We start from the raw sequence: 11,466 nt of genomic DNA on the forward strand, positions 1-11,466 counted from the left end.
ACAAACACTGAAAGTATCGATAACCAGTCCCTTGAGACATCCAGGCAGTATATAAAGGAGGACGGGCACCTGTTGCTGGAAACTGTTACTAATTTACTCCAGAGTTGTTTATTTAATGCTATTTCTTTTGGTGCTTTTTTTGTAATAACTTTGAATATTTTAGGAAATTAATGAAACTTCTGGTATGTCTACCAGGGTAGACGTTACTAAAGCAAGGGGTGTTTGATTCCTGTTCTGTTACTATTTTTAAAGAACGGAGGCTGTGGTGCCTCTTCTTCTATGCAGCAGATGCTAACGTGAATTTGTTAACTTTTAAAATTGGTAACGCCTCACTGTAAACACCAGGATTTTTTTCTCTTCTAGCTGCTGAGAGAAGTCTGCTGCATTATCTCTGGTATAGCTGCAAGCATGACTTGACTGATTTGCATTCATGGCTGTTGGATGATCTGGTGAACCATGGAGCTCAAAGTATGGGTGGATGGAGTCCAGAGAATAGTGTGTGGGGTCACCGAAGTCACAACATGCCAGGAAGTTGTAATAGCCCTTGCTCAGGCTATCGGTAAGTAACTCTGTCAGCTGGGTGTCTGGGAACTGGGGTGAAGCCTTTTTTATGAAGGTAAACCGAGAGGAGATGGGGTTGCACCAAGTATCAGTGGAGTGTGAACATATAATGCGCAGTGGGATAACCTTGCAGTGTAAACTTGCGGCCTTTGGTTTTTAACCTGCCAGAGAGAGATTTAAAAGAAAGAAAAGAAACGCTTTGAAATCTATAAACTTTCATACAAATTTATTCTCTAAATAATAATATGCAACCATTTGTTATTGTAAATACACTGGACTAAAGAAGGTGCTAAACCCTCAGTGGTTTGAGTACCAGTGCAAAATAATTGGTTGGCTTTCACAAGCTAATGATGTTCATTGAAATTATACACAGTATGTAAGTATCCCTAGCTATCCTGGGAATAGTGTAGATCAATGAAATAGATCCTTCAAGTTCTCTTCTTACTCCTGCACATAACTCAGTACTAATGAAAGGGTAACTTGAAGCCTGTTCTCTGTTAGCTATTTGCTGAACAGTTTAGTGGAGAGAGGTGGCGGGGAGGGCGGAGGAGAATCTTTCAGGCTCCACTACAAGAACAAACATTCCTTCAGTCTTGTCAGATCTTTCTTGGGGATTGAGAGCACCCTGAATAAGCCTCAGCTTCATCCCTTCAGTGCTTCCGATGCTGAATATTATTCTTTGCTAAAATATTATAATTGGCTTTACATACTGTTTGAATTTAGGCACTAAACCCTGTGTCTTACCTAAAATTAAATTCATAATTTAAGGACTAGCTTTTACATTTGTCAATATTTTTTGCAAGAACATGTGAGTAGTCTGACTCAATGGCAAAATAATAATTTTCTAATAAAAAACAGTATCAGGCCATGAATGTCAACTAGATGTTCTACCTATAAGCTTGAAGTAAATTTCTCTGAATTTCTGTTATGATTTATTTATTTAAATGTGTCTTTCTGAACATCATTTCCATGTGCTTTCATCTGATAGAGTAGAAGACTGGCACTTTTTTATTTTATATCTGAAGAGGATTGAACACAGTGCTAGCATGTGTCTACCCTATCTATACGCATCAAATACTTTTTAAAGTTGTATTTAAAAAATGTAGAACGTCTGTATGTCTCTCAGATCTTGTATTCAGTGGTTAACTGCTAAGTGTGCTTTTACTGTTTGTGTTAGTTGCACCTTTTCATTTAATGCTAATTGATTTATGAATTGCTTGCTTCAGTGTCTCATTTCTGCCTATAGGTTTTTTTAAGACACAATTATGCTGGCATGATTATTTCCTAGTAATGATTAAGAAGTGTTACATACTGAGGAAAATAAATAAATAAACTGGTTGTGATAGGCTTCTGTTCTTTACTTTGCTTTCAGTGTCTCTTTCATCCCATTTCCTTTGCCTCCTCTCCCAAAACAAAAAATGTCAGACTCACAGTTCTAGATAATAATTTAATGCTCTCCTGTGTCATTTCTCTTAGTTTTTTCTGTATCCTCAGTTATTAGCCTGAACTCTGAAAAGACTCCATCAGTCTTAGAAATGCACGTGGGTTTTGTCAACTCAGCAGACTTCCTTTTCTGTAACATGTCGCCAGTTCATCAGGGCCATGTGGCTCTGGCTCCATGCGGGGATAAATTTCAGTTGCAACCAGAGCCAAATCAAGACAATCCTTTGGAAATTCCTTCCTGAGGCAAATATCCTCTCTAGAAAACACCTGAAGTAATTGCGCTCCAGTTTCTCACAGGGGCTGCTGGAGCAGTATTAAACACCGTATAACTTACACTTGCGTGTCTTTGGCAGATAGGGCTTTCACAGCCCTCCTGCCAGGCCCTTCATCAGAAGAGCAACCATATGCCTGCTCCTTTGATTTGGCTATAGGTACCAGGTTACCAGGATTATTTGTCCCTCAAATTTGAATGGCAACCTATTAAAATGTATCCCTCTAGCTCTCACCTGACATTTGGTGGTGGAAAGTAGCCAGTCTTAGTTGGCTTCCTCCTTGGTTGGCTCTGATCTTATTTTCCATTTTGCAGTCTGGCTCCTTCAGCTTGGCATAGCTTAGCAGGACTCAGTATTGTTTTGTCTGTCTGCAAAGTTTTTGAGATGTTCTTTTTGTTTTATCAAGTCTTACAGTTTATTGCTAGGTCCTTGACTTAAAAAACCCAACACAGACACACAATGCAGTCATATTCACTGAGCCTGAAATACAAACTGCAATAAGTATATTTAGTTGTGTTGAAACACGGTGTCTGGAATATCTGCAAATTAATTTCTTTTACAGCTGTATCCACTGAAGAAAGCACGAGCCAAACATACTTGATATAAGACATCCACAGTTCAAGAAGCTTCTCATGGACAGACTGAAACTGCCCCTATTCTAGGGATATGAAAAGTAAAGCTTTATAATGTATTTGAAAAATAGGAGTTACAAAATTATTATAGAATGGGTTGTGGTTGGAAGGCACCTCTGAACATCATCTAGTCCAACTCCACTGCTCAGAGCAGCAACAGCTAGAGCAGGTTGCTCGGGACCGTGCACAGTTGGGTTTTAAATATGGCCAAGTATGGAGACTCCACCACCTCTCTGGGCCGCCTGTTCCAGTGTTCAGTCACCCTCGCAGTAAGAGGTTTTTTCCTTACATTTAAATGGCATTTCTTGTGTTTCAAGAAATTTCTTTTGCTGTCACTTGATCAATTGCAGGGCCTCGTCTGCTGATCTCCCACTGTGGTAACAGCAACAAAAAGGTTTCCATCTATTTACTTTCCAACTCTTCCCTCATGTAATGGAAATTCAGTAATAACTTTCTTCAAGATACAAAAGTTTTGTGGGTTTTTTGGTTTGTTGGTTTTTTTTTTTCTCTAGTTGCAAAGACAAGGACTTAACGTTCTTGGACTACTTTAGCCAAATAAAAATAGCAAGTCATGCTGAGTTATGCCCTTTCATAGGAGGTTCTGTGCCGTATCCAAAGTGTAGCCTAATCCTTTGGCAGTAGATTTTTGTCACTTAACTTGCCTGGCTAATGCAGCTTGACCTATTCCTGACAAATTGGTATCTGACGCTATTAACTCTTTCAGCAGAAAGGCCTGCGTGCGTGTCTTCCTTTGAGGCTGTACTGCTGATGGGTAACATTTGTGTCACCTGTTCCTGTGCTGTGATCTCCTCCCCCCGTTGCCCATCTCTTGATCGTTGAGGAATAGGAACTGCTTCTACTCCATGTTTCTGTACAAATTAAGGGGTTTTTAAATTTTCATTTGGCTGGAAGTTAAAGGGTTTGAATTAAAGCTCAAATAAACCTCATTTCTTTGAAACAAAAAGAAAAGAGAGAGTCGTCTCTCTCAGGCATCCCAGTCAAGCTTATCTTAAAAATATGTGTATATGTTTTAATGAATGCGAGAGAGAATAATATCAATTGGATATAATTTTGGATACTGTAATTGATTGTTTCTCTAACTTAGGAGGAGTTAGCGATGTCTTAGCTGGAGGGAGGGTCTCTGGAATTCTGTTCAAGACAAACATAAAACTATCCAGTTACAAGTTTCCAGAGAGTGAAATCACCTCCCACTGGGATCTTGAAGAATACCTTTTATGAGTTTTATCCAGGGCTGCTTTATTTCTCTTTTTCTGTTTTTAACTCAAGCTGCTTGCAAATTCCAAAGAGGAAGATTTGGCCTTATAATACAAATAAGAGAAGTGATCATTTCATCATGAGAAACTAAGCCCTCACCAAAATGTAAAAATATACCACAGCATGCAGTTTAAATAGAGAACAGTGAGTCTTGTTTTAAAAATATTTTTGCCAGGAGAGATGAGCTAGTTTTTATCACATCCATCACTGTCTATTTTAAAAATGTGTATCTGACAGCAAATTCTGCCTGTTTTTCTGCTTCTGCTAGCTTTTCTGTGCATTCTGTGAAAATCATGCCAGAATGGCTTCATATAAATGCTGCTTGCTCATTTTGATTCATTTTGCTAATTTGGGCAACTGAAAAACAAGTAAAAAAAAAAAAAAGTTATTGATACTTTTCAACTGTATGTATGATGAGATGGCTGGTGAATCCCGTCAGGGATCTGTTTTGCAAAGTAGTACTCATAGCTGAGCGTGTGTGTGCGTAGTGGCTCCTCTAAAAAACTCATCGTAATACTCAGAGGAAAAACAGTGGTATCCTAAAAGAAAGTGAGCTAATCATGATAGCTGATAGTTTAGGCAAATGTGGTTTAACTACAGAAGATTTTTTTTTTTTAAATTGGCTTTTACTAGTTGTTTTCCATTCAAATCTAAAAAATAAAAATATTCCAAAGGAATATGGTGACAAATAGCGCAGTCACAAATATACTTGCCCTGTTTCTTCTCAGAAGTGGTCTTCTCCCAGTTCCAGCCCCTGTGAGGATCTTTACTGCATTTGTTGGGATTTCTTTTCCCTCTGGAGACTAGAATGTGTCTTCTGTACTCGGAATGACACGTTTGTTTCCTAGACAGAGAATATTTCAGTCTAGAGACATGAAGCTTGAATTTCTTACCGAAGGGCACTTTTGTTTTTTACCCTCCCCATAATTTTCTGTGGCAAATAATTAAAATGGCAGACTTGGTTTAAATAGTGCTGCGGATTTGGGTTTTCTGGCTGTAGCACAATATCAGGAGAATATAAACAACACTTCACTGAACAAGAAGTACAGCTGTCTCTTTTTAAAATTAAACAAATGCAGCTGTCAATTTTTTTATTGCAGTTGAGTATTTTCCCTCAAAGATAAATGGGGTGTATTTATGAAAATAAAGCACAGGTTTGTTCATGCTGTTTCAAACATGTGTTACAGCGTTGTGAGGCTCAGCCAGAGCTGTATCTGAAAAAATCACACCAATTCATTGTTGTCTCTTCTTATGTTCATCCCTTCCTCCAAGCAATTTCTCCTAAAGCCAGTGCCAGAGCTGGCTGTCAGACGTTTGAGAGAGAGAAAAGAGTCTGACGCTGAATTGAATTGTAGCTCTGAGGTCTGAAGAGGATTAGAAGAAGGGAACGATCCTCGTTATATACGAACTGAAGTTTTTAAACGTTGAATTAATCATGTCACTTACTGCTAAGAATCGCTTAAAACTTGTGTTATTTTTTACCTCCGAATGTCACTCTCCGCTGCTTCAACTAGCAAAGTTAAGAGGGATAATAAGAAGTACAAGAAAGCTGCACGCTCTGGTGATCCCACGGTGTGATCGCATAAACGTCACGGTTCAGAAATCTAGTGAGAGTAGCCCTGCTGAAAGGCACGGTGCTTGGCGAGAGGATTTGTCGCCACCTTTCATGCCGTGGTATGTCTCGTGTAGCGGTGGCATGTGCACCGAGACCTGGGCTGCTTTATCTGCTTTACCACGTCTTACTGTTTGACCTCGGCCAAACTGCTCCTCCGCATTGTTTTACCTATTTAGGAAATGGGTCTAAAATAAGTGCGGTACCTCAGGGTGCTTAGGCAAAAAGCAGTTGAAAGGTTGAAATGACTTTAAGTGCTTGGTTTTGTCAGATTATGATAAACTCTTGTATACGTTTTGTTTTTTTTTTTTTAGCAAAAGGATAATGGTAATAAACTAAAACTTCAGTCCTGATAAAGACGCATAATCACACTGTGAGCACAGCAGGACCCAGTGAGCTAAGCAGACTGCCCTCACCGTCATTAGACTTGAGCCTGTGTATCTCAGGGGGCATGTTTGCCTAGGGCCGGACCCCTCCTCCGATTTTCATTGTTTTCTATGGTGTGCATACCCGTGAGTGCAAATTACGGCACGAGTTAAGAAATCTGAGTAATGCAAACTCTAGCCTCTATTTTAAAGGCTTTTTTTCTTCTACTCTTTCTCGGGTATTTAATGAGTTCTCAGGTAGCTAGAATGGTTGGGGTTTTTTTAAATTGCTATGGGTGTTAACTTACATATGACATAATGAATGAAATGTCAGCTTCATATTTCAAAGATATTGAGTTCAAATCACACTGCGTTTATTAAAATTGCCAGCAATTACTTTTCTATCAGTGCTGTTAAAGATTCAGGAGTTAATGCTGTTGCCCCTTTGGTAAGGCAGAGTGTTTTCTCCCACGTGTTTCACATGTTAAGAGTTCTTACAAGATCTTACCCATGTAAAATTATTTTTTTTTTATATTGCTTTGTTAAGGAAGACAGCATCCAGTTGCTTAGGGCTAGAGGGCTATCTCTGGGAAACCAGGGTGGTCAGAAAGCTGTATCCAGTCTGGGGAGCGGGTACATTTGTCAGTGCCCCCCTAGGGCTGTGGGCAGCCTGGGTTTGGCTTGAGCATGCGTCGGAATACCTGGCTTTACCTCCTTGGAAACCCGCACACAGACAGGCGACAGGATCTATATTCTCACTATGCACTGTTGTGAGTTTGGCGTGCTAATTCAGGTTGGCTCAAGAGCAATACTTAGTACAGCTTCCTTTCTAGTTTGGCTGTCTTAAAACTTGCATGTAAGACACAAGTTGCATTTTCTTTGAGACTCTGTCCAGAGTGCCACCTTGCAGGGAGGGTCTTTGGCACAGCTCCTGTGCAGCAGCAGAGGTGGTGAGATCCCTGGGAAAAATGGGAGCTGGGAGTACGCCTGCCAGAGAGCAACTCCCCTGGCACGCAGTACATCCTGGCGGTCTTGGAGAAAGAGGAGATACTGGGAGCAAGACCGCATGACCTCTAGTGGCATGACCTCTAGTGACATAGGCCTGCTCTTGCCCACCCTAGCCCCTTCCCTTTGGCAGGAGAGGTACCCCCACGTTTAACACTGCTCATCTAGCCATCTTTCCCAGAAATAACGAGACCAGGCAATGACTCACCTGCTCGCACTGACTCACTGCTGTAGGTCCTGGCTGTGAAGCACCAGAGACACTTAATGAAAGTTGGATCTTACTTGGTGCTTGAAGTAAACTTTGTAGCCTGACTGGAAAGATGAGGCATAGATACGTTTTACGTGGTATATCGTGCTACCTGCATACAAAAAACATGTCGTGCCTGTCCCTGAAATGCTTTGCACGTAGAGGATGATGCTCTTTTTGAGAGTGAGAAAAGGATGAATCATTTCTGTCCTGGAAACCAGTATTGATGACCTCTCAGGTTACAGTCCTGCTAAAGGTATTGCATGAGAAACACTGCTACTGCTACTGTCCTTTGGAATTTCATTTTGACTTTTGGCAGCAGAAATAGTCGCTCACGTCTACTGTGTCGGCTGCAAATGTTAAAGCATATAGGAAAGCTTAAAGTGAATAATAGTTATGCAGGTCCTACTACCTTCATGGAGTGTAATTTAAAAGTCTACCTCTTGAGAGTCTAAAAAAAAAAAAAGTTCAATTACCTTGTTCCTATATTTCATTAGTTTAATCACCGCTCATTGTAATGGAATCTGTGTTTAAATTACCAAATTACATCAATCCCATATAAGACTACAGTGGTTGGGCACACGACATGGGCACTCGGGTCCAGAGCTTGCTGTTTGCTGTACAGCAGAGCAGTGCCTGATCCAGGGTACTGGCTGCGGCTGGCTCTTTAACATCTCATTGATCGAGCGATAACCGGTGGCATTAGAGCCAGGGCCAAACCACTTGTGGCAGCTAGTTGCAGGCTATCGGAACATGACGTTCTGGAGTCCATGTATTTCCTTTTTTGATCTCTTTCTCACTTTTAAAATAAAAGATTGTTTTGGAGATGTTCCTGTATTAACAGAACCTGTGATAAGTTTGTATGTTTAGGTAGCTGTAGGTGTAAACCTCTTAATCTTGACACCGGCCCTTTGTGTGGAGGCAGTGTGTTTTATATATGTAAATATATACCTGCTTCTGTTGCAGCTTGTCATTCACTGTCTTGCAAAACACATACAAATTCTTGATGATTGTTTTGAGATGGTAGTAGTATATGGTCTGGGGGGGACATCGTTATATGGTCAGTGGGTCAGCACAGAATATTAATGAGAAGTAGCTGGCCAGTGAATGGGGCGTAGAGGCTCTCTGCTTTCTCCAGCCCCTGAATTGTTTTCTGAAGAGGCAACCAGAACACAGTGCTGCTGGTGCTTGTTTTGGGGCTCTCTGGGGTTGTTTTCTCTACCATTCTCATTAGTACAAGGCTTTGATAGAAGTATTTAAAAAAAAAAGAAAAAAAAAAAAAAGGTTTACTATGTGCTAGTTATACACATTTTAAAAAAAAAATTCGATTTCAGAAGCTGCAAGGAATCCATTGACTAGGCACATACCCGTTGTGAACATCAGTACAGTAACTAAAGCTGTGCTTCGGCAGCTCCTTGAATTGCCTGCTTAACTGCTCATTTGACTTTACCTGGAAATGCTTCATAAATCTGTGTGAGATGCAATGTGTTCTATACGCAGCTGGGAACAACGCGCTATGGTTTAATGAATGCCACAGATTGCTGATATGGGGCACATTACAGGAATACAACAGTAACTGATTTTAAAATTAGAAGGTTTGCATGAATGAGGTGGGACTGAGTTCTGCCAGGTGCTGTATAAGCACAAACAATCTCTGCTTCAGAAGGCTTATGGGCAGCGTACAAGACAAGAAGCGGCATGCAGGTGTTGAACTGCTCTCTGTCAACAGCCCAAGCAACTGGCTTTCTCCTTGCCAATGGTAGCCTATCAAAACCAGCAGTTTGTTACAAGGATGCCTGCGTTCTGAAATATTCTGTCATTAGGTTTGAATTAACTCCTTCACCCTTTCATTTGTGAATTAATTCCTTCTAATGCAAGCAAACATCACAGCTGTGGTTGTCCGGGTATTGTTAATCTGCATCATACATAGACTGAACACAGTAAACCTAGGTAATGATGGCGCATGAGGACAGCTTTGTTTTAGACTAATACTGAACTCTAGGTGTGGTTGGTGAACTGCATTAAGGATTACTTCTACAGAACACTTGCTTTTATGTGGGTCTGCAGTGCAGAGTTCATTATTTAGGAGTGCGTGTTGATTCGGGCCCCTAAGCTAAGATGGAAATAGTCCTTGGCAATTGCCTCGCTTAATTCCTTGATGCACTTTTGGTCAAGATTGTTAGCCTTATTCCTCTCCCCTCTGCCCCCCCCCCCCCCGTTACAGTTCTTTTAAGTAGTGCATTTAATAGCAAACTGAATAGAAATTGCATTCTGATCAGTCCCCTAGTGGTACAAACTCCTGTTTACAATTTCAGGCTTTCTTTGAACTTGGCTGTTTCCGACACAACAAGAACATTAGTAGCATTACCGTGATTACAAACTGAAAGCTGAAAGCTTTTAAGATTAGCAAAATAGAGTGGTAAAATGCAACCTTTGTCCTGGGTTCTGTGGTATGTTTTTACTTCATTTTTCTTCTCCAGGATTATATTGTTAGTATGCTATGGCAAACAGCACTAGGTTTATTATTCCTATAATACCACTGATGCCTACTACAAACTATAAATCTTCATGGATCAATGAACAATATTGTGGGTTGGCAAAAAGCTCTGACTTTGTATCTTGGCATAGTAAACTTGTTTTTGAAGTACTTTATTACAATAAACTCTAAATCTGTTTCTGAGAGTGTTGGCCAAGCATGTTGGTATGCTGATAGATTTCTTTCTTTTTCCCCCCCTCTTCTATTTTTTTTCCTAGTGCTTACCTCAAGTCATGTATTTATAAGGCGTTTGGGGGGGGATGTACATTGCTGTTCCCATACTGTTTGCCTTGTTTTGCCAACTTTGTTATCAGTCAGATCTTCATGTACTCTTTGAGCTCTCGCTCCTAACTTGGAAGTGAACACGGACATTTTGGTCTCTTATTTGGCCAGCTAAGTATCGCTGGTATGACCCATCGGCCAAAGCAGCCTGTTTTCTAGGCGGTGCCTGTACAGCTGATTTTTTTTGTTGTTGTTGTTCTTTGCGTCGTGAGCTAATTGTGAGAAAGTGAGATCAGAGGAGCCATTTCCAACACAGTAGTTATATCCTGGGGAGCTCTTTATAAGGCTGGTCTGACAATATCAGATTTTCCGGGGCCGCGTACTGTTAATCGCCACAGTGGAGCTTGTCTCCTACAAATTTGAGGTGGGGAGTCTGTGCAAGTGTTGTGGTTGGAGGCCGGAGGCAGATCTCCAGCCTGAGATTAGGATATTTTTGTTCTTTTGGGAAAAGTGTAGCGGTTGAGCGGGTGGCGTAAGGAAAAAAAAAATGCATCAAATGGGTTACCACTGATAACTACATTTATTCCAACTCCCTCGCTCTGTAGTTGCGTGTATGACAGGTATTTTAGGCATTTATGTGCTGAAGTAAATCTTCATTTGAATGATGATCTATCATGGAAATGGCCATACGTAATGCATTAAGATAGCTAATGATGTTTTTAAAGGTTAATGGCAGTTGTGGAGCTGTTCAGAAATGCATCAGGATGACACGCTTTAAAAGCAGTTGATCTTTCATGTCTTTTTGTAAACAATGTTGTGGCTTTTCAGTGAAGTCATTTCACAATGAGGGAAACTCTCTCCTGCATTTGGAGAATGCTGTATTTCAGACTAGTGAGAAGACTCAGAAAAAATAAAAATCGTGGAAAACCTCAAGTGCTGTATTTTTGTAGCATCCTATAAGGGGTCTCAGAGGAAAAAGACTGCTAGGCTGCATTGAGCTGTCTTTGGTGGCAGCACCAAAGAAGCCATAGACGTAAGTTGTACTTCCCCCCCTACCCTAAAAGTAAGCCGTGTTGCATTCATTGTAGCCCTCAGCAGAGAGGCCAAGAAACATCACAAGGGTTATTAGAGGATTCAAGCTCCTTCTTGGAGGCTGCGTACCCCAGGGGGGACTTGCGAGCTGCCGTTACAGATGAGCAGTCCGTCCAGGGAGCCCAAGTTGCTCGTTTCCAGTTTGGGCAGCCTCCGCCGCCCTCGCCCCTGTGTTCTGCTCCGTGAAGGTTGGTCACCTCCACA

The 11,466-nt window shown here is 40.9% G+C and overlaps 1 protein-coding gene across 1 annotated transcript in view; it reads left to right on the forward strand.

Moving 5' to 3' along the window:
- The first annotated feature begins 456 nt into the window (after nt 1-456).
- Nucleotides 457-11,466, forward strand: part of RASSF8 (Ras association domain family member 8) — a 17,432-nt gene continuing 6,422 nt past the window's right edge. Inside the window, 2 exon segments of the mRNA XM_009648753.2 lie at nt 457-571; nt 5,289-5,312. Coding sequence (XP_009647048.1) covers nt 457-571; nt 5,289-5,312 — 139 coding nt within the window.

The sequence above is a fragment of the Egretta garzetta genome, unplaced genomic scaffold (genome assembly GCF_000687185.1).
Source record: "Egretta garzetta isolate BGI_Z169 unplaced genomic scaffold, ASM68718v1 scaffold81, whole genome shotgun sequence".
In the NCBI taxonomy this organism is placed as follows: domain Eukaryota; kingdom Metazoa; phylum Chordata; class Aves; order Pelecaniformes; family Ardeidae; genus Egretta; species Egretta garzetta.